This window comes from Crocodylus siamensis, chromosome 3 (genome assembly GCF_052110815.1).
Source record: "Crocodylus siamensis isolate JL-2025a chromosome 3, ASM5211081v1, whole genome shotgun sequence".
Taxonomy (NCBI): domain Eukaryota; kingdom Metazoa; phylum Chordata; order Crocodylia; family Crocodylidae; genus Crocodylus; species Crocodylus siamensis.
In genome coordinates, this window is record NC_143397.1 from 117,260,978 (window position 1) to 117,283,804 (window position 22,827).

General features: G+C 42.1%; 1 protein-coding gene across 1 annotated transcript in view; it reads right to left on the reverse strand.

Annotated features, from left to right (window-relative positions):
• Nucleotides 1–1,060: 1,060 nt before the first annotated feature.
• The window catches only part of EXOC3 (exocyst complex component 3), a 36,916-nt gene continuing 15,149 nt past the window's right edge, over nt 1,061–22,827 (reverse strand). Inside the window, exons 5-13 of the mRNA XM_090039084.1 lie at nt 20,899–21,016; nt 13,054–13,179; nt 11,633–11,733; nt 10,995–11,105; nt 8,032–8,182; nt 6,471–6,593; nt 3,531–3,692; nt 3,119–3,246; nt 1,061–2,706 (exon numbers count right to left, since the gene is read on the reverse strand). Coding sequence (XP_089895210.1) covers nt 2,535–2,706; nt 3,119–3,246; nt 3,531–3,692; nt 6,471–6,593; nt 8,032–8,182; nt 10,995–11,105; nt 11,633–11,733; nt 13,054–13,179; nt 20,899–21,016 — 1,192 coding nt within the window. The 3' untranslated portion in view covers nt 1,061–2,534. The remainder of the gene's footprint in view (nt 2,707–3,118; nt 3,247–3,530; nt 3,693–6,470; nt 6,594–8,031; nt 8,183–10,994; nt 11,106–11,632; nt 11,734–13,053; nt 13,180–20,898; nt 21,017–22,827) is intronic.

Below are 22,827 nucleotides of genomic sequence, written 5' to 3' on the forward strand. Positions count from 1 at the left end.
TTAAACCGATGTATCAGTACACCTCTAATTTCACTTGGAAATGACATCTCTGTAATAAGCATTAGTGAGTTTGGTATGTGGGATTTTGCAGGATCAGGCCTTCAAAGTCACAGAACCTGCAAGTTCTCAGAAGTATTAAAACCTAGCCCCTGTGCATCCCCTTTATTCACCTATTTTTTATTTACGCAACATGCAAGTATTGTGTACCCACACACCATTTAGGCCAGAATTTCAGATGGATTTTTTCCAACACAATTTGACAGATATTTGGGTATAGTACTAGTTTAGTTTTAACCACAACTACATGGCAGGGACTAATCTGAGGCAAGGTACAAACATGTTATTTGAAATGCTCCAAGTGCCTTTGAAGCACTCCAAACAGCAAGGATACATATAAGCCAAAAACGTTTTTTAAACAGGTGCTAACTCCTCTGTCCCACAAAAAAGAAGTATTTTTGAAAACACTTCCGGAAATGTGTGTACACTCCAGCTGTCTTCTGGCATCCTACAGTTCTCTGCTCCACATTACATCTCCCCTCACCCACCCTGGTTGGGGGAGCAAAGCAGGCAGCCAGTAAGTGTTCTCTTCTGCACTGGGCTGTCTTTAGGATTCTCCAGAGACCAGAGGCTGGCAGATATGAAGGGATCCCAGCTAGCTTGCTGCGAAGCAGGACAGCAGTGCCACTGCATGCCTTCACAGTCATTTTGAAATCCTCTAGTGAGGGAGGGGGAACAGAAAGAAGACAAGCAAGGATGGGGGGGGCTACAGGTGCTAAAATGTGATGATCTCTGGGATTCAGAGTGCTTTAAATGCATGCATGTCCATACTCTGAGTATTACTGCATCTGTATCCACTTCCATTTTCCAAATGCCAATTACAAATAATACCCAGACTTTGGCTCTATGAGAATGTACTCAGTATCTTTTCCCAACAAGAAATACCTTGAGACCCTGTTATATTATGTATTTAGACATGGGCTGTATAAGTCATTCTTAATGTTGTACTAACACATCTTTTTAGCATTTAACTGGTTGGCTTCTAACAATAAATTAGACATAGTTCTTAGAATACTTTACTGTGCTGCATATTACTGCGAAGTACTCCTTTAATGATAGATTTATGGAAATAAGAAAACATTTATAATTGAACAGTGTTATTTTACATATCGTTTGTAGAATATGCCTGTGAACCAACACAATATTAATAGTGTACAGACCATGTAAATTGCTCTCTTTAAAAATGTAATAATTAAGACTCAGATTTATAGAAAGTGAATTTATACAGGTGCAAAAGTCTGTATTATTGAAGGTTAATGTTTTATCAGCAGTGCTTTATGCACTCGTTAACCAAATGAAAATCAAACTGATGAAAAATTACCACTGTACCTCAAGTATCAAATTCTTCCATTTACCTAGAATAAAATTAGCTATTAGCAATTTTTGTCAATTTATGAGTTAGGAAACATTTTTGTATTTTAGCTTTCTGCAACATATATACTATTTTACATCAGATTAAATATACACACAAACCATGAGTTAGGTAAGTGGTGAGGGTGCATCTACATGGCACCAAGCAGTGCAGCTGTAACTCTCACCATACCAGCTATGATGTATACTGCTTCCAACACTTGTTAATACATAGTCCAGGTGGGGCTAGTTACTTGACTTCTTGGTGCTCACGTAGGGATACTGCTTCTGGTACCTGAGCTGGTTTGTAGAGATAATCAAAAATTGTTCTAAAACACAACACTGCATTGTGCTATGCAGAATTAACCTGTGACAAAATATACTTGGTGATGGTGCGTACGGCTATAACTATGGACCTACTTAATTTGTGGGGGCTGCCACCTAATTTTGTTGGCAGAACATGGGCCTAGGCAGCCATTTTATGGGTGCAGTGTGGTGTCCCCAACCCCCACAATTGGCCAAGGGCCCTCAGTGGCCCTGCCCCTTGCCACAGATTGGCTGCAGGGGCCGCCTGTCATGGGGCTCTGCCTCTAGTCACTTATTGGCTGTAAGGGCTGTCCATCATGCAGCCCTGCCCCTTGTCACTGACTGGAAAGGGGTGGAGCCACATGATAGGCAGCCCTTGCAGCCAATCAGCATTGAGGGGCAGCAGCCATCTTGCCAGCAGCCCCCCCTCCCCTCCCCTGGCAAGCTGTCACAGCACTCAATACGTTTTTCCTCACCCCCCAGCAGATTTTGCAGATTCCGTGGGCACTGCCCAGATTTCACGGTCAATGCTGGATTTCACAGAATCCACAAAATTGTTATAGCTATAACAAGCAAGAAGTCAGTACAAAGCACTCTGGCCGTCAGAAATGTCATTCTTCAATCAGCCATGCATCTCTGCACTTGCATTCAGGATTCTGATTACAACTAACAGCACCAAAAAGATACACATACCTATAAATAATAGTCTGAGTAATTAACAGTGTCATACTAAATGCCCTTTGAAATGGCATTTACAAATTTGCCCTTAAACATTTCAAATATGTTCACCCCAAATGAAAAAAAGACATTTCCAGTGTCAGCTACTTAAGAAGTTTTGGCACACTTAATGTGGGGACTGTAATTTCTTTAAAAATTGGCACATAATTTGGATTTGGTTGGTTGGCTCCTTGTTCCAGAGTTTCTATGATCGTCTGCTTCATATCCCTGCTGGCATCGCCTCTCACAGTCAGCAAAGCTGAAATGTGGTCATCCCTGCCAAAAGAAAAGTACAAGCCAGGAAAGTTACTGCAAGATTTTGTATTAGTAATTAAGCATGTAACAAAACAGGTTTCAGAAAACACATTTTTAGCCCATGATCTTTCACTCGGTGGTTCACTGTCATATTAGGAAAACTTCCAGACACTCAAAATTCCCTCGACTCAGTTTTATGGCTTTTCCTTGTAAGATGCACCCTGCCATCCCTTTGGTGTTCAGAGAATACAAATCTGTACGCACAGGTTAAAATATTAGCATTTTTGTTGTACAAACCTCACAAGAAAGAGATTAAATTATAAAATTATAAAAAATAAAGTACTTATGCTATTTTCTAGCACAGTTCTAATCTTAAAAATGAATACATTGTTGATTTTTGGCTTTGAGTTCGAAAGGGTATGAGTAGTATTACCTGATATCTGGGTATTTACTAACTAATGTTGAGACTTCCAGAAAAAGCAAAGAAGGATCAGTCAGTTTAATAACTTCTGCAATAGCCACAATAATGTCACAGAGTCCTTCAGTGTCTTCTCCAGATCCCTATACAATTGAAAAAATAATAGCACAGGTAAGCAAAATCTTTAATTTCTAATCCTAACGTTATTCATGCTCTGTATTTGTGAAGAAAAAAACATTTTTCCCCAAGGTAAAGTAACATGTTTTGAATGTCAGGGATGCTTAAATGCTATACTCAGGCACATAACTCTTACTTGCAAATTCAGCCCTAGACTTTTATTTTATAAATACATATCTTTAAATGGATTTAGTAAAATTAAAAGATTTCATTTAATTTCAGATTAACATCATAAGAGCTAAGTACTTACAGCTGCAAGTTTTTTAAAGAGAAATCTGAACTGTTCCGCTTCCTTGATCATTTTTTCAGCACCCTCTTTTCTCTCTTCTGCATTCTTGAAAGATATACGTTTTAACATGATAGCCCTGATGTACTCCACAACTACTCTACGATGGGCCTCAAGAGTCATTATCTGAGAGGGGAGGAAAAGATATCTGAATTATGCCAATGGTACCTAAAAATGTAGTTCTATGGAGGGAATTATAATTAGTCTTTAACATGCATTTACACATTCACAAGTAGTTAATAAGTAACTTTCACACCTGTCACTGCAGTGAAAGATTTTTTGTAAGTTAAAAAACTAGCTCATTCTTCCTGTATAAAGAGACAAAGCAGCAGCAGAAGCTTAGAATCAAAATTTTGTTTCAGAAGTGTAGATTTAAGTCCAAATAAGTGCTATCAAGATGAATAACATTACTACAGATCTGTATCAGTGAAAGGAGATGTAAATCTGACTCTGAAAGGAAGAAAGGGGTCAGGTATGATACAGGCTGAGAAAGCAGCAATAGATCTTTTCTCTCATGATAGATGTGAAAGATGCTGTACAGGAAGATTACGGAAGACTTTAGGTGGAGCTTAATACAAAACCCACTTACTGTATTTACACTCACATGCCATAAGCATTTTTCCTCCAAAAAATCAACTTTCCAAAACTGGGGTGTGCATCTTAAGCAGAGTAGCATATTTTCTGCCCAAAATAGAAGCATGGGGACACTATAAGATGGTTGCTACTTTTTCATTTCTTCTGGACAGCAGCTGCATGAAGGGAGGTGCAGATCCAGAGCAAGTGCACTGGTGCACTTGATTCCTGCTCCACCCAAAGTTTAAAACTACATGCTCTGCAGCAGCAGTGAGATTTCTATTTGGCCAGCACCAGTGGAGTCAATTGACTTCATAGCTCATTATAATCTATATGGTACTTGCTAATCATGCCCCACTCCATGACCCTCTCTCCTTTTTAACTGTCTTGATGTCCCGTTAATCAAGCTATCCCTTTGACAATTTTGCTATTAGCCATTCCTGGTCTTTCTTCCCCTATTTTACAGCCCTGCAGCCTGCTCTTTTTAATATCCTAGATCTGCCCATGAAATCCAGTCTTCAGCATCAGCTACAGTTTCACCTTTTAGCTGACCAGCTGAAATCTGCTGACAATTTGGATGTGAAAGGGTTAGAGCTGAGGCTTTTATCTGAGCAGAAAGGAGAAAGCAAGTGAGCTGAAGATTAGGCTCTGTCCCTGCTCTATGCAGCCATAACTCTGAAAACATTTTTTCCTCTTTGTTCTGCCTTCCCAAAAGCCTGGTGTATGTCTAATTTGGGGATGTGGGGTACATGAGAAAGTAGTGTTCTTTCGTAAACATTTTCCAGAGGCTCCCACAGTGTCAACAAAGCAGTTGGTCAAAGGGAGTTAAGCTTGTACTAAAATGAGTTGGAAATTTATTTACAACGTGTTTTTTCAGTGGAAACCAAATCTTTTCACATCCCAGGTTCAATGAAACTTTCAATGGGAAAGATTTCAGAGAGACAGAGGCAGAATAACAGGCTATAGTCAGGGTGCTGATCTGGGTAATGGGAGGTCCAAGTTCAAATCCCTGTTCCTCTCAGTTTAATTACAGACCATATAGGCTATTGGCTGATTTTCTGGGTGGGACAAGTTTTTCTCTTGCTTTTTTCTGGAAAAAAAAACCTGACAGAGCTTCAAGCAAATGAGGCATGGGGACTTTTTAAATGTAATAAATAAATAGGAAGGGAAAGATGCTTCCCATCTACTTCTACAGCTACACTACAACCTCCTTGCTTAAGAGACATAATACACTGATGCTGAGGGAATACATAGAACTCAAGTTCTGCTAGTTGCCAAAAACCTGTTTCAGCTTGAAAGCTTTATACTACAAAGATGACAACAACTGTACCAAAGTACCAAGACCAATTTTTGGTAGCAGTCTGTATACAAAGAGACTTCTTTCAAAATCAGTGAACTATCTCATGAAACAAGGTTATCCAAGGAAAAGGTATTAATTTTAGGGGTGACTTGTGCTTTCTCCTGAGTGTTTTTGAATGAAATAGGTTATGTCATAATAAGCAAAACCTACAAACCTTTAAAATATTGTGGTGAAGAAGCCAAAATTGTCTTCACTAGAGTTAAAAGTCAATCAAAAGGATGCTAAACAATTTTCTGGTCCTATGAGCCTGATAAGTAAGGGAGGCATAAGCTAACTATTCAACATCCTCTTTATACAAGTAGTTTTGGAGTGTTTCACATTTTATGTACAGAAACCTTTCCTAAACCTTGACCTATCTGGATAAATATAAAACCTTATTTGAGTTAAAGGAAATGTCCAAACAAAGTAACATTTAAAAAATGCTGGGGCGGGGGGGCAGGGGGAACAGTTCAGAGATGCACTGGCAAACAGTTAAACAACCTACAGTGGCTGACTTATGGCAACACGCGTCTATAAATTGTATTCTGAACCTGAGTTCAGGAACATGTCAAAGCCTATGGTCCCAAGGAGACCTTTTTAAATTTTGATTTTGGAATTCAGAATGTGCAGTTCCAAGAATGTGCTACACATCTACAGGGTTCATTTCTGGAGAGGAAAAACATACCTTTCTAGGCTTTGTCTGAAAACATAAGTAGCACAGATTATTCTTTAGTAACACATACTGTCTTAAACTTCTCTCTAAGGCCAAATCCTGCAGCCCTAACCTTCCAAGGTTGAAATCTAGAGGGGTTTGATTGAACAAAGATGTGAGGAATGCAAGAATTTTGATTTTTTGTGATAGCTTATTAGTAAAAAAAAAGAACACACCCAACTGTTGTTTCCTGAATTCCAAAAATCATTAATAAATTGCTCAAAAATTTGAATGCATCAAGAAACATTACTGAAGTTTCCCCGAGATATTGTGCAAATACCTTTTTATAAGGTTTTTTTATTCTTGCAAAATCATTAAAATAATCTTCTACGGTGACACAGATAGTGCCCACAGCATTGGATCCCATAAGCCACTTCTTTGTCATCAGCTCATTGAGATGTGGCTGAAAAGAAAACACAATGAAATGCTATTCAAAACAATTTTTCAACCGTATCCATCAAATCACTTTACATCATACTTTAAAAATGCAGTTCCAGACAAACGCTGATAACAAAGTTTATAAATACTCTACATTTACAAAAATTTTTCAGGAACAAGGAATTTACTAGCCCAAGACAAGAAGTTTACACATTTAATGTAAAGCACTTAGAAGCTGCTGCAATACTTATATAAATCTCTCCAGGCTCCCCCCTTTCCTTTCTAAGCTACGATTGGCTAGTACAGATTCCTCCTCTTTGACTGTTTTTTTGGTTTTTTTTAACTGTCCCTCAGTTTACCCCCTCTGTCAATACGAAAATATCCATATTTGCTGAGAAATTCTATACAAAAACTTATATATATTGTTTCTTCTATACAACAAATTATACAATCCACGCTGAAGAACTAATAGGTCAGGAAACGTCAGTTAAGGTTGCATGCACAACTTGAATTCTACCCACTTCTGCATGTGCACAGTAATTTAAGATCACATACTTAAGCTATTTCCCAAACAGTATATTATGCTCCCACCCACTATAGGTTTAGTATAGCATTTGAGTACAGGCAGCCCTCAACTTACAATGTTTTGAGTTACAACACTTCACACTTAAAACGTTTATAAATTGATACCCTGTTTCAACTTTATGACGTCAGTTTTGACTTTACAACGCTTGATCCAATGTGATGCCACGCCAGCAAACAAATTTGTTGCATAGCTCATCTATCTCCCTGGAGAACATCTGTCCAAACTTCCTTGGATACTTTCTTTAAGAAAGCGGACAAGACTCCAGAAAAACCTGCAGCCAAGACTCTTAAGAAGACTCCAGACATGAACCCTTCAAAAAGTCTGACGAAGAACCTTTCAAAAAGTCCAGCAAAGTCACCTCAAAGAAATACTTCCAAAGCAATATGAGTGCTATTTACAATATAAATACATTAATGTAGCTATATTACTCATCTATAATTGGTAGAGTACAAAATTCTGGGGTGTTTTAGTGAAAATAGGGTATCGGGCCTTGGTTCAGGAACCAACCCCCCATTTATAACATTGCTTCTTATGAGAAAATTGATTCTGAGTTACGTTTCAATTTAAGATGCGGTTTTCAGGAACCGATTGTATTGCAAGTCCGAGGACTGCCTTTATCTAAGTATATTGTGCTAGAAGATGTAAGCGAGATGGACAAAAACTGCTAAAAACACTTATATAGAATGTAATTTTTTAACAGAGTACATTAATGGTTTCTATGTGCAGTGAAGAACAACAGTGAAAGTCTGCTAACAGACTGATTAGTAGGCAACACAAAAAACACCTAAAAGCCAAGACAGTCTCATACCTAACTACATTGTTTCTGAATTACATGTTAAGAAAGGCTCTTTCTGGAGGAAAGAAAAAGAAATCTAACCTCTAAATCCATGAAGACTTCATCTAGTAGGCTAGAGCATCCTTCTTTGGCAGTGACGTCTAAAATCATATCCATGTTCGCATGACTGCTTGGCATTCCCTCTTCCATTTCATTTTTCAAATATTTTCTTTTCAAACTGATTATAGAGTCTCTGTGACAAACAATAAAACTTTTCAGCAACCATTCTGACAGACCTAATGTCCTAGTATGGTACTTCTGATTGTTATTAAATTATGTTTGAGAGCCTGCACGCAACAACAGACATATTCGTTACTGATGGTTTGGGAAAGTAAATATGGTCTGTGCAGTTAGAACCAACCCTTCACTGACACTCAATTATGTCCCTTCAATTCTCACATTACAGAACACGTATGACAAGTTGTATGCTACAACTATGCAGACTGTGGCAGGCTGCAAAGGAACGCTCATAAGGCTGAGTCTTTTAATCCTGAAGTACTTTGCAGTGGTAATACTAGGCAAAAAAGTCAAAGTTTAATTTCCTTTCTACTAAATTTTGCCTAGATTAAGTACTACAAGAAATTTAACTGGACGGTCTTTCTGAATTCATTTTGGCTCAAGTGGAACCAAGGTGGTATTTAACATACCCTGAAAGAATGTGGAATAAGTAGGGAAGTAACCTATCAATTTGTATCAACCTGAGAAGCTGTAAATCTTCTGTACCAAAACTGGATTCCCTATTCACTTTTGGTGTACATCCCAGGGCAGGGCTAGGTTGTAACTGGTTTTGTTATACATACTGCCATATTATATTGTAAGATCCCCATGTGAGCTGATAATGACAAAGATGCTGAAACAAGCAGAATTGCTAATGCTCAGTGTTGTAACACAGATGACAAACCATTTACAACAACTCAGGTATTTATAGTGCCTTAAACACCCCAGAACTATTGTAGATAATAAAGGACTCTGTCCATGTAACAAGACACACCTCTGTGATAGTGTTTGGGTCCAAAGGGAACATTAGATAACTGGATATTAGATCCTTGTTATAGACCAAAGTGTTAAAACACAAAAGACAGATTATCTGTTAGGATCATATGGACATATCTATCTCACCTAATCAATTCCTTGTCACTGCAAGGACCCAGGGTGTTGGTGGCACCTTAGCCCATCCTATTTTCTGCACGACACAAGTTTTGTGCCCTGAAGACTGAAATGTACTAGTCTGACCATATCCTAGAAATGACAATTGACAGTTTAAACTGAACATCATATGATATGCAAGAGGTCAGACTATACAACCTAATTTTTTTTCTTACCTTAAAATCTATAAAACTTTATAAAACCCTATCATCCTGTCAGAGCAGAAGACATATTTCATAGATTCATAAATCCTAGGGTTGGAAGGGACCTCAACAGATCATCGATTACTGGCCCTCAAAATTTAGTGGAATCATGTAAGAGGGAGCCTAGGGCTCCTGTTACTTTAAGACAGAAACTGCTGCAGCTAGAGCCCAAGCAGCTAAACAGGGGGCAGTTGCAAGAAGGGAGGCAGCAAGAAAAGGCTGCTGCCTGCCTAGGCAAAGAGCTGCCCAGCAAGGTAAAGGTGGACACCTGTAGCCAGTCCAGGGAAGTCACCCAACTAGAAGGGAGCAGGGCTTAGGGAGCATATAAGCCTAGGGCCCTGGAGGCTGCTTAGGAGATAACTCCTGGGTAGGAGAACTGCAGAGGACTTCCTGGCTGGCCTGGGCTATCCTAAGAATAATTCAAGTAAAATGCTGATGATTTACAGTGGAAATGACTCAAGGTAGGGGGAAGCTTTAGGATACAGCCAAGGAGGTGGTGTAGGTGTTCAGACCCAGTTGGGAGTTTGTGTTATAGCCAGAGGGCTTAATCCTGTGTTGTAACTTAGTCACTACCCAAACCACCGGTTACAGCAGGGGTGGAGGAGGTCCCACCAGTGCCCAGATCTGGCCAGGGCCAGGGAGCCTGGCATCTGGAGCTGGGCAGGGAGCCATAGTAGGTGAGATAGGGGCTGGAGCCCAGAAGCCAGGAACACAGTGGGCCTGGGCTAAAGGGCCCAGCAAGAGGAATGGGGCAGGGGGCAAGAAGGCCAAGACCCTGACAAAGGAGAGTGACTGAACAGCAACATGTGCAAGGCATGGGGGTGCTACAGGGGAAGTTAGTGACCACAGATTAAGCCCTAAAGGCTATTAGTGTGCTAGGACACAGCCTGTTAGAGTACAAGGGGTCACTTTGGGGATCCCTGGGCAGCCTCCCTTTTCCAAGTTAAATAATTACATCAAGGCATGGCAGGCAGGAAGAAGGGGAGAATACCCAGAGAGTCAGAGTGAAGCAGGAGCTGCATTACCAGAGGGAGTCATAGCCATCCCTGAGGCCCAGCACTTGCTACAAAACCAGAACATTGACAAAAGAGCAGCAGAAATGTTGCCAGAGGACCATATCAAAAAAGTTGAATAAGATTTTATAGTAAAGTGGGCTCAACAAACTTTTCTTCCCTAGTTTTGCCCACATGCATCATCCGGGTTTATAGTGACTTGTGAGAGATCAAAATTAAGGCAAGATAGCTGGAGTGTATGTTGCAGGTCAAAACGAATGAATAAAGATTTTTAAAAATGATCATGCCTTTGTTCTATGGGACACAAAGAATAGTTATTTTGCTTCTACCAAAAGATTTGCAAAGGTGTGGTTAGTTCATTTGCTCTGAATGGTGAACAATTTGCTTAGTCTGATCTGTCTTTGCTCAGTGGCCAGTTTCAGTGTCTGCCTGTACTATACTTCTGATGGCTTGGGACCTCCCTCCCCACCTCCTGCAGTCAGCTGATATCTGAGATGAAAGTCTTTTGGTGCAAAAAAAGGATATTGGTAGGGTTTTGTCTAAGAGGGCCACTCACATTAGACATCTGTATTTATTACCTTATAAATTGACATCAATAATGAATACTAATTTTTCATAGCACTCTCCAATTGTGCATACATACTTGAAGGTCTGACAGTTGTTGATGACTGCAATCATGTACTGAACATAACACTGGGGATACTGACGATTTTTTAAGTGCTCCTCTTTATAGAACTGTGCTTCTTCTCTGTACCTGGTAAGAACACAAATAATAGTATTAAATAGACAAAAAGCTATACAAGTGTAAAAGGAGTGCATGAACAGTAAGCCAAGTACTCAGTGATGGCCTACTGAATGATACAGGGTTTTGTGGGAGGCGAATTGGTCACATAGTGCCAGATCTCCTAATTTCCAGCAGATTCCACATGCATCTAGGACTCTTTAAAGAAAGTCAACTGAATACAAGGAAGAGGTACTTGGCTCAGCTATCTCTATCAGGAGCCTTTACTACATTGCAGAAGTGAAAAAAAATAGGACCTGACCTCAGAGTACAGCCACTAATGAGTTTGAAATTGCCAGCCACTAAACAAGACAGAACTTCCTTAAGAGGGAGGCAGAAAAGGAAAAAGGGTAACCACATACCATGTCCAGAGATAAAAAGGACCATATAGCTAAGCAGCTTATGTGGGAAAGAAAAGAGACTGGGCAACAGGGAAATGTGGGTGACAATATGGAATAGAAAAAGAAAGGATTAAGAGATTACAGAACAAATTGTTTTACCTAGTCAAGAATGAATTCATTTGTTGAAGACACAGAAGCAGAACGTTCATTTTCAAATCTTCACTTATTTGAGCAGCTACTTGAAGATTCTGCTCAAACATCTAAAATCAGAAATAGCTTAAATACAGAGATAGTCCAGTACCTGGACTTATGATACAAACATGGGATAATATTCTGATTGGCGATGGACATGGCATTACAGTTACTCCTGTAATTTATGGCAGTAAATTGCACTGGTATTTATCTATTGTCATATGTATAGGTTATAGCCATGTTGGTCTAAGGACACAGACAGGCAAGGGTCTTTAGATAAATCCAATATCTTTTATTAGACCAACTAAAATAGTTGCAATAGTTTACCCCAAAAACCTTGCCTATATTGTCATACAGCATCTGACTCTTATTGTGGACACCCTAAGCCAAAGGTGTCAAACTTATTCAGACTGCAAGGAACCTGCTGGGCCAGATCTGGATCTGGGAGCATTGGCAGCAGCACGGATAGCAGTGGCACAGGGGTTAATACAGCCATCACTTGTCTCCCCCACCACTAACACATGCCTATCACAGCTCCATCACTATGAATTAGGTGGCAGGTCCCAACCTTAATCCTCTCAAAGCCCCACAAGTCTGGGTGAAATGGCTTCATAGACCATGTTTGATACCCCTGCCCTATGCCAATAGAAAAGTTACTGGTATCCTTTTGCAATACAAACAACTAACAGGCCGGGCATAATAAACTCATCACAGAAATTCAGATACTGCCAAGCAGTACAAAAGCAAAGCAAAATCTACTTTTTTTTTAAACTAGGAAGTACCAAAACCAAAACCATTTATCAGTATGTCAGCTTTTAAGTCAGTAGAATGCAAGAATATTTCTCACTGGACCCACCAGGCACTATACTGAATATTTCATTTGATTCCTATCCTTACATAAAATTTCCTTTTCTTTTTTTTTTTAAAAGAGGTTCCCATCTAATGAAAATAGGAGAGATGGATAGAAATCCTATTAGTTCAGTGCTGTCTTTAGAAAGAATGAAAATTGTGAGTTTTTAATCATCCTTCCTGTAATGGTACCATACAGCAAAGGAAGGAGGAGCCAAAGTATTATCAATATGGGATTCATTCAGGGAGAAACTAGGAAGAATAATAAAGAGGTCAGAGGTTTTTCTTTTTTTGAGATTATTAATCTCATTTTTGAACCATGAAACTTTCAAATGTTTTGAATGTTCACTATTTCAGCATAAATGTAAATAAGTAAACAATCCATAAGAGAACCCATCCAATACTGACAAAATACAGGGAAAAATCTATTTCCAGATTGTTCCACTGAAAGACTGCATTGCAAGTACCAGTCCTGGTTTTCTTGTTTTGTTCTTGTTTTCTGTACACCAGAAAAAACAGAATATCCTTTAGATTCATACCTGGAAAACTATGGCTGGGAGTGTAGTCTGATAGTACCCATCTTGATCTGCTTCTGGCTCAGTTTCTTTTATCCAATCCTTTCTGTCTGTCTCCAGTGCTTTTCGTAGCCAACCAATGATGTTAGACTGCAATAAAATTAAATAAAATTAAAAACAAGGGTGGCTGGGGGAAGGGAAGCTGCATGCTAGAATAAAAACAGGACCCTGGAAAAAAAGATACAACATTTAGATTAGTATCCCTATTCGTGATTAAGGATAAATGTTAAATAAATGAGGAAGTGACTGCCATTATATCCATCATTGCTGGACCTAATATCATACCCCTAACTGATATTTGCACTATTTAGGAAAAAATCAATACTAATCTCAGGTTACAATCTCATCTGATTCAAAACAAATCAAGTAAAGCTTGGCCAGTAACTACAGAGATCTTCCAAATCCCAAAAGAAACAAGATATTTACGTGGTTAACAAGAATATCAATAGTGTCCATGATGCTGTAAAAATTTAATATTAATCCTCACGGCTCAGCTCTCAATTGATTTCTAAGAAAGAGGACTATGAGGATTCCTAAGATTTGGGAGGGGGCAGGAGGAAATTATCCCACATCTGCCTATGGTTCTTGTACCTTTCTCTGAAGGATCTGTCACTGCTGATGATAGGAAGTAACATGGACCTGAGTCAATACAACTGAAGTTCTAAGGGCAACACATACTAAAAAAAAACAAAACAGTGGTGATGATGGTGGTGATGCTCTCCAATTTGAGCACGTATAAAATGAATATTTGAGAACGGTTCTGGGAACAACTGGCTTTCAGATAAACATAAAAAGGCAAAATTCTCCTGTGAGTAACTGTCCATACAACCACAAGTCCCTCATCCTGTGCCCCCTATTAAAGACTATATCCCTTAGCAATGTGTCCCATGCCAAGGGGATAAAGGGGCAGTCTGCATTTCTGGCTTATCCTTTCCTCTTGAACTGCTGTTCTGAGATGGAGCACTGTTGAAGTTCTGAATGGCCTAACGAACTGAAGCAGACACCCGACTTCTTAGACAGGTTCTATAAATCATAGAGGATTTTTTATACCTTCATTAAGTTTTATTCAGTCTCTTACATGTCCCAGGAAGAAAAGCTGGCAATTCTCCTCCAGCCTGTAACTCAATAGCTGTGGTTTGTTGCTTTCATGTTTCCCTACCCACTGGTTTTAACACTGCCATGAGGCACTCCCATTATGGTGTCTTTATCCTCATTTTGGAGCTTGATTCCCTTCAGAGTTACTCTTCTTTAGAAGGTAGAAGGTTATTCCCTCTTATGTCTTTGTCTTGCACTTCCCAGAGATCACCAGGACTTCATTTTGTCCCTTCTTTAATGCTATCATCTCAATGCTTTAAAAGCCATTTAAGATGTCTTTTTCACTTGGAACAGACTCGAGTGCTGGGCTTTTGCTCCATGCTAATCCTTCACACCCAAGATCAAATGCTCTGAGAAGAAGCTGAGGCTCTTCCCTCCTGGAGAGGTCCCTTGGTGTGATTTTAGACCCAAAGCTGAGATCATCTTTGCAGCACCAAGGGCTCAATGCCAGGTCCACGCACCAATTTATGTCAGCCTTAGCATCAGGTAAGACAGGACCAGACAAGGCCTCACAGCATTCCCGAGGGACATGTCTAGTCAAACCAGGTCCAGACAGTCACCAACCTCACCCACAACTTATCAGCATATAACTAACTCCCCTCCATACCTGGGCTCCAGTGGCATCCAGAAGGGTTCTGAGCCCTCATAGCCTGCACAGCTGACAGTCGAGACTCAGTGAGTCCCAGCAATATTGTCTGGCACTGATAACTGTGTTAGAACAGGGGTATCAAACTGTGGTTTGCTGGGCTGGTCCACAGGCTGGATCAGGCCCACAGACCGGATCAGGCCCACAGACCAGCCCCAGATGCAGCAGTGCCCTGGATTGACCCTGCCCACCTCCAACCCTGTCCACGCAGCATACACCAGACTGGCTCCATGCACCCCATAAGGGGTGTACGATCAGGGCTAACAGATGCTACATATGGTGCGCAGGGCCAGTCCGAAACTCACAAGCAAAACTGTAACCTAGATGATAGGGCTTTGCAGGCCAAATCCAGCCCACAAATCATGTGTCTGACATCCCTGCCTGAGAGAGTTTCCAGCCCTATAGATTTGCCACAGGATCTTGAAGAGGCTTGAAGTCAGAAGCTGTGGCCTCACATGATAGCTGGACCCTGCCAACATGCCAATGAAGAAAGGGACAACAAGCCCTGATATACCAAGAGTAAGAAAAGGGTCTCATTCTCCATTCTTTTATACTGCATCAGGTCACGACCCCCCTTCTATACCAGAAACTTCACAGGGGAAACCTCATATGATTTTAACCAACCGCAGGGCATGCTTTCTTCCCTACTTTCCAATGCTCACTCTCTTTAGCTCTGATGAACAGTGTGGTCGATACAGGTTGGGTCCTGCACCTCTCCCCAGTTCTGAGACTGTATGACTTTCAAGCCATTCTGTGCCTGGGATTATCTTCCAACCTAATTTTTTTACCCACTCCTCCATCATAACTCCTACCAAGTGCCAACTATAGATCTGACGCTGTCTTCTAGCAACTCCAGCTTCGACTTAATTATTTCCCTCTGATAGGTATTTTTAATTCATTCCGGCCTGCATCTTGGTAACTACCACTAATACCAGTATCTCAAAGTCAGTGGTTGTCTGACTGCCCATCTGTACCTATGTGGCCATGAGGATTTCATTCCTCCTTGCCCGCAATAGCAGTCTTCAGACAGCTGATGGGCTGCCATAAAGAAAAGGGAGGACACATTTTTTTCAGTTGCTGCAGAGAGCAGGACACAAATCAAAGGATGTTGATGTTGAAGCAAAGAAGGTTTAACTTGGATATCAGGAAAAACTTCTTTACTGTTAGAACAGTGAAGTGGTGGAATAGACTGACTAGGGAATCTGTGGGAGCTCCATCAATGGAGGTTTTCAAGAAGAGGTTAGGTAAACATTGCTTAGTGATGGTCTAGGAGTAATTATACCTGGAGTGCTCTGTAAAGAGCAAGTTAGAAGCCCAGGAACCCCTCTAACACAGATTGCTGGGAGATAAGGAGCAGCCTAAAGCAGAATACTGGAGATCAGGGGAACAGAGTTCCTTGACTGCCTTAATTATGAAAGTTTAAAAGCAGCTAACATAAATTTATGAAGGGGATATAAAAAGGAATTCTGACTGTCCAGTAAGAGGGTGTGATATGTGGAGTTGTGTTTGCTGTACCCATATTGCAGATCAAAATGGAGGGTGTTTAGTGTGTCCCATGCTTCCGAGCTTTGCTGGTTACAACACAAGGCCAGGAAATCATTTTTTCCCCCTCCTACTGCTACAAGTGTCAGGGACTGGGACGGCTGCCTTCCTCAAAAGCACTGGATGGTGGCTGCAGGCAAAGCTGGAGATTTTGACTGGCTTGTGCCAGTGCTCCTGCTGGAACTAAAACCTAGAGGTTTCTGGCTAGCCAATCTTGCCTTACTGCACAGGGTTAGATCTATTGCCACATTTGGGATAAGGAAGGAATTTTACCCAATGGTCAGATTTGTATGGACTTGCTCCAAACAAGGGGCTGAGGGGAAGGTGGTGAGGGGGTGCTTACCCTCTTCCTTGGATCTCTTGTAGCAGCAAGACACTGAGCACTGTTGTCTCCCTACTTTTACCTGTGGCAGGTTAGGGTGCTATGACTTACTTTGAGACATAATTGACTATGTAGTTTTAGTAACAAGTTAGAAAAGGATTTGTATGGGATGGCTTGGATAGGGATGATCCTGCCTGAGACAGGGGGCTGGACTGGATGACATTTGGAGGTACCTCCCTGCCCTACTTTTCGCTCATTCTATGAAGTCAAATTCACAGAGAGCTGTTAAAACTTGAATGAAAGTCATCCCAGGTGCTGAAGGAACAGGAGAAGAAATCTTGAAGCCACTGGTAACAGCATTTGCAGAATCATGGGTGACAGGCAAAGTACCAGAGGACTAGAAATAGGCTAACACTGTACCATCTTTAAAAGAGTAAAAAGAACACCAAGGGAATGATAGACTGTAATAAGGATAGTTCAGGGAATCCAAATGAGAGGGAAATTGAATCCACATGAGAGGGTAAATACTCAGGGTGGAAGAAAGAACCTGGAAGTGTTTCAGTAAGTTAATTTTAGGGCTAGAACATAACAGGAAACACCAAGGGATCAAAAGAGTAATACAAGTAAATGAAGCAGATTAAAATATAGCCAAGATATTCTTTATTTCTTATAATGTAAAGCAATGAAGGCAGTTTTACCAAGCAATATACCATATTTATGTGAATCCATGACAAGATTTCCCCACTATATAAGCCTCTTATCTTGGAGTTGAATATAAGGGGGTGGGGGGGCAGCTGCTGAACTCCAGCTCAGGCCCAATACCAGGGTCAGGGTCAGGGCAGCTGCCTCCCACACCCCCATCAACGGCTCCTGCTTCCTACTGCCACTTACCCTCCATAGCTACAGCCCTGGCTTGGGTTGCAGCCCAGTCTGGGCCAGGGCATGGAGCATACGGGTGCTTCAGCCCCAGCTGGGCATGCAGCAGCTGCTGCCGCCACAATCACCGCTGCATGGTCAGGCCAGGGCTGGGGCCAGAGCAACCACATGGTCCATGCCCATGTCCAGAGTGGGGCCAAGCCCAAGCTACAGAGGGTAAATTATGGAAGTGGTGGCAGCGAGGTCAGGCACTGGCAGCAAGGGCCAGGGCAAGTGGCAAGGGGGACAAGTAGCAAGGAGTGACACTGTTTGACTTCCCCACTACCTGTCCCTGCACCACTGCTTGCCCTGCGGCAGCGGGAAGGAGTGGAGGGGAGGCAGTTTAGGACAACTCCCTGCAATAAATTAGATTCTATACATGGAAAATACATTCATTTATTAGAATTTTTAGTGTACAGAATCTAATTATTGGGGGGTCATCTTAAAATCAGTCATTTTGGATTTGGGTAAATACAGTGTTAGTTATATTTGTTATTATCCCTGGTGATACTAAATAGCTTAGAACAGGGGTTTTCAACTGGAAGTACGCATGCCCCTTGGGGATACTTTGGAAGGCTCCAGGGGGTACACGGCAGTGGCGTGGAGAAGCCAGTAGCACTTCCGGTTTTGCTGCTGTGCAGGAGACCCCCCATGCCGCTCACTGACTGGCCACCAAGGGACTCCTCACTTCTCAACTAGCCGCTGGGGGTACCTCGACCAAAAAAAGGATAAAAACCCCTGGCTTAGAAGAATGTTGGTAAGGCTTCACCTGACAGAGCAGAATTTTATTTAGAAAACAAGAAGTATAAAAACAACACAAACTAGTAAGTCTTGGGAGGAGTGGGTCCTTTCCTTTTTCGTGTTCTTGTGATGAGCTATTTAGCAGAATTCACAGATTCACTGGAATCTGGCAGAGTCACACCATGAGGACTTCTGCTATGGCCTCAAACTTGTGACCTGTCAACCATATGCCTTGGCACCAGCACCAGCACCACCCCAGCCCCTAGAGGAATGGTGAGCCATTAAAAAAAAGTAATAAATAAAAATAGAGTGTATAAATGTTAACAGAGCCATTCAGCCCTTTGCAAGAGGAAGGGTTTTGCAAGTGATAAGAAAGACAGATCTAGTACTGAGCTTTTGCAAGAACTCCATCTGCAGGCCAGGCATGGAAAATATCTAAAAAAAACCCCCCATTACGTGGTAGGCACAATCACCGCATTACTATTTAATGGTCTTGGGAAGCAATGTGGTAGTGATTTTAAGGACTAAGCATATCCTTTTTGTATTAAAAGACAGAATGGTAGATAAAGAAAATAGATACATTTTGATTAAAGAACATTTAAAGGAGAAATTAGTAACAGTTAGTAACAACTGCCTTCTAGTTGACTTTGGTTGGGAGCATCTTTCTTTTTGCAGTTTATGGAGTTCTTAATATATTTAATATATCTGGTGTTTGGAAATTGGGGCTAAAAAACTAACAGTATTCTCAGAGATTGAACAGAACTCTGCTTTATGACCCTGAAGGGTAAAAAAACCCAATACAAAACAACACCCCCCCCAAAAACCTCCCAACAACCTTATTTGTGTATTTTCAAATGAAGAGCAAAGAGATCAAAAAATATCTATACAATGCTGGCTAAGCAGAGATGAGAGGCATCATTATCAGCAAAATCTCCCATAAAAAAAAAAAAAGAACCAAGGAGAAATGTATTTGACAGATGCCCTATCAACCCTAAAAGAATGCCCCTTTTCAAACTTTGTATTGCATCCTTTCTGAATGCCCTCTTTGTGCATTTAGTGGAACGCTAGTGGATCTGTATAGTACTGCACCTGAGGCAATCAGCTGGCTGCAAAATTTTGGCCATAAAATTGTGACTATTTCTCTTTACTCGCTGGTCACTGTCATCAAATGCTAAATAAATAAGGAAGCCCTAGAATATGCAAAGACATTCCAAAATGTGAGTGAGCGAGTGAATGAGTGAGAAAATATTGGAAGCTAAAGGTATATATAAACTGTGTCTCTTACAAATTAGTAAAGCAGAACAGACTCTAAAATACATAATACAAAACTATTATGAAGAGGGTGATAGAGCACAAAGGCTTCTAGCTAGAAAGATTTAAGAAAAAAAGAAAGAACAGTATGGCAATCCTGTTGATTAGAAATACAGCCCCCCACCCCACCTGGTGCCACTCACTCCTAACGCACAGCCCCTCCAATCCATACCAGTGCCTCTCATTCACCCTCCCATCCCTTCTGGTGTCCTTCACTTTTGACCCACTGCCTCCTGCAACCCCCAGCCACCAGGGCTACAGGACCAGGGCCAGGGACTGCAGCCCCCCTGCCCCCTCCCAGCAATGCCTGATCCCCAGCTACCACACAAGGGAAGTGGCAGCTGCTGTAGCCAGAGCAGAGCCTGGATTCACTGTCCCCTACTACCCCGTGGGCAGGATAGCCAAGGTGGAACTCAAGAAGGGTGGGGGCAGACTGCCTGCTGCAGGGCTTAGGGTTCCCTGCCCTGCTGCCCTCCCCTCTGGGGGCCTCTGCGGGCCAGCGGACAGGATCTGGTGCAGGATGACAGAGAGGCTCAATGTGCTGCCATTACTGCTACTGGGAGCCCCAAACCAACTGTGCCACCATGGTGAAGCATTCCATGCCTGCCCAGCAGCAGCAATAGCATGGCTAAGACAGGGCTCCTGGCAGCAGCACTGAGCCTCTCTGCCCTCTGCGCTGGGTCCTGCCTGCTGGCCCACAGCATCCCCCAGAGGTTGGCTCAGGGTGGGTGGGGAAGGCAGCATGGTAGGAAGCCAGTACCCCACAATGAGCAGCATACTCCCCTGCCCTGCTCCCCGGGAGTCTGCACAACAGCAGGGAGCCAGCCCCCCAGATGAACCTCCCGTAGCTCCATCCCACTCTCCAGCTGGTCCTGGAATCCTGCCCTGGCTGGGTAGTGCCCGCAGCCCCAGGTACCAACCCTGCCCCACTCTTTCCCTCACCACAGTGCCCCCTTATCCTGCTATGCATTGTCTATGGCCCCGCCCCTCCTGTCAGCCTGCAAGGGAAAACCTGCACTTTTTGACATTTTTCCCCCTCAAAGGAGAAAATCCACATTTTTCCACAGTGAATGGAAAACCTGGATCCCTGATAACTAAATACATGTGACCAACATTTTCTACAATAAACTGTTCTGAAAGAAGTACAACCTGTCCCGCCAACATTGTTTTTATTTCCCGCAAAAAAGAATCAAGTTCAGGTATTTTTAAAGGTACTTCCAAGATTCCAGTTACTTACAGTAAGTGTTGACATGTATTTGCTTAGAAGCTGGTCCACCGCTGGTTGTGAAATTAAAGGAGTCAGGCAGTTTACATCTACTTCTGGGGCCAGTTCCAAATTTCCCATCATCTCTTCACTGAATTGAAAGAAAAAGAAAACATACTGCAAATGAACAAACAAAAAGTGATTTCATAGATTTCACAGACATTAGGGCTGAAAGGGACCTCGGAAGATCATTGAGTCCAGCTCCCTGTCCAAAGGGCAGGAAGTCAGCTGGGGTCATAGGATCCCAGCAAGATAAGCATCCAATTTGCTCTTGAAGGTGTTCAATGTAGGTGCTTGAACCACCTCCGCTGGCAGACTGTTCCAGACATTGGGGGCTCGGACAGGAAAGAAATTCTTCCTTATGTCCAGCCTGAAACGGTCTCGCAGTAGTTTATAACCGTTTGACCTCGTCATCCGTTGTGGCGCTCTGGTGAACAAACGTTCCCCCAGATCCTGGTGGTCATCCCTGATAAACTTATAGGTGGCCATCAGATCACCCCTGAGCCTGCGCTTTTCCAAGCTAAAGAGCCCCATGGCTCTCAGCCTGTCATAGATTTCATAGACATCAGGGCTGGAAGGGACCTCCAGAGATCATTGAGTCCAGCCCCCCTGCCCAAAGGGCAGGAAGTCAGCTGGGGTCATAGGATCCCAGCAAGATAAGCATCCAATTTACTCTTGAAGGTGTTCAATGTAGGTGCTTGAACCACCTCTGCTGGCAGACTGTTCCAGACCTTGGGGGCTCGGACAGTAAAGAAATTCTTCCTTACGTCCAGCCTGAAGCGGTCTTGCAGGAGTTTGTGACTGTTCGACCTAGTCATCCCTTGGGGCACTCTGGTGAACAAACGTTCCCCCAGATCCTGGTGGTCACCCGATAAACTTATAGGTGGCCATCAGATCACCCCTGAGCCTGCTCATCGTAAGGTCTGTTTTCCTGACCTCTGATCATGCGCGTGGCTCTCCTCTGGACTCTCTCAAGCTTCTCCACATCCTTTTTGAATTGTGGAGCCCAAACCTGGACGCAGTACTCCAGCTGCGGCCTCACCAAGGCCAAGTACAAGGGGAGAATGACGTCCCGGGATTTGCTCGAGAAGCATCTATGGATGCAAGCCAATGTTTTGGTCGCTTTACTAGCCGCAGCATTGCATTGCAGGCTCACGTTCATCTTGTGGTCAACGGTGACCCCCAAGTCTCTTTCTTCCATAGTGCTAGCCAGCGTAGCACTGCCAACCCTATAAGGGTGCTGCAGGTTTTTCCTCCCAAGGTGGAGAACCTTGCATTTTTCGGTGTTAAACACCATCAGGTTCTCGTCTGCACATTTGCTGAGCCTGTCCGGGTCAGCCTGTATCATCACCCTCCTTTCATCTGGCGTGGATGCTTTGGCCCAAAGTTTGGTGCAATCAGCGAACTTGGCCAGTCTGCCTCTGACTCCAATGTCCACATGATTAATGAAGATGTTGAACAATATGGGTCCAAGGACAGAGCTTTGAGGGACCCAACTGGTCACAGGACACCATGATGAGTGAAGAAAACATGAATATGTAACCTTTTTTCTAAAACTACAACAGGAGACTATTACAAGTTTCTGAAACCCCATAAGTTAAAAAGGCACATTGAACACTTTATATTCAAAATGTAAAGAAACTTCAAAGTTACAACAAAGGTTTAATCAAACAAAAATACTTTTAAGTATTTGGTTACACAGGTATTTTTCAGAAAGAAATTCAACCTTAGATTTTTTCTGGGAAACATAAGTGATGACCCATTAAGAATTCTATTTTGTACAAAGAAACAATATTCTGACTCTGGACATCCAAGACAGATGCTTATATTAGTGCAAACTATTAAATAGGATAAGAGTTTTTAGTTCAGGTTTCTATATACTGCTTACTGAATCCTTTTTGA